The 919-nt window shown below is 30.1% G+C and overlaps 1 protein-coding gene across 1 annotated transcript in view; it reads left to right on the forward strand.

Moving 5' to 3' along the window:
• The window catches only part of bw (brown), a 19,088-nt gene that overhangs the window by 11,826 nt on the left and 6,343 nt on the right, over positions 1–919 (forward strand). Inside the window, exon 8 of the mRNA XM_017898315.1 lies at positions 348–444. Within this exon, the coding sequence (XP_017753804.1) occupies positions 348–444 (97 nt within the window). The remainder of the gene's footprint in view (positions 1–347; positions 445–919) is intronic.

Here is a 919-nt window from a genome sequence, read left to right on the forward strand (position 1 = left end):
ATAAATTAGGATAATTATTATTATTTTTAAAGGAAACTTTGGCATTTAGAAAATTGGATTTTATAAAAACTCGACTATTTTTGAATCTTTTTAATTTATGTTTTCTCGAATAGTTATGATAGGGTTTCGTTTTAAAAGTTTCACGCTGCTCGACGTGAAAATCAATTTCTCCTGAATGGATTTTTGTCTCTCTCAGAGACACACCCACACACGTTTTCCAAAAATTTCTAAGGGATGTGAAAAACGATCCTTTAAACTACAAATTGCATACGACTTTTAAAAAACGATACTCTATCATCGTTTCAAACAACGTTCCACAAGAAATCAATTTCCACCCCTATTTTCAGCCTGAACCTACGTTGTCCACCCACCTTCAACAGTGCGGAATTCTACGTCTCTCAGCTCTCCATAGTTCGTGGCAATGAAGCAGAGAGCTATCGAAAGGTACTGAAAACGAAACGCCCGAAAAATTTCCAAACTGAAAGATCTCGCAGCTCGTCTCTTTTGGAAAGTTTTGGAAATGTATTCAACAAGCATTTGCTATTATTTCCAATACAAATGCAATCGGTTAAAATCTTCGATAATCCCTAATTCGAGGAATGGAAGCCTGAACTCTTGCAGAAACAAGAATTCTCGAACTTTTCTTACGGATATCACCAAAAAATTCCAAATATCTTTAAAGACAAATATCTTTAAAAAGTAGATGTTTATAAGGGACAGGACAATTTTGAAAATTCGAAAAAATCAATTTTTGCTTTTATCTTAAAGAGGAGTCTGAAGTGTCAAAAGTAATATTAATAATAAGAAATAATAATAAGTAATGATAATAAATAATACTTAATTACTTATTATTATTATTATTATTATAAACTATAAAAAAATGTAAAGTAAGAATTATTATTATTATTATTATTTATTA

This window comes from Eufriesea mexicana, unplaced genomic scaffold (assembly GCF_001483705.2).
Source record: "Eufriesea mexicana isolate 0111107269 unplaced genomic scaffold, ASM148370v2 scaffold657, whole genome shotgun sequence".
Lineage (NCBI taxonomy): Eukaryota > Metazoa > Arthropoda > Insecta > Hymenoptera > Apidae > Eufriesea > Eufriesea mexicana.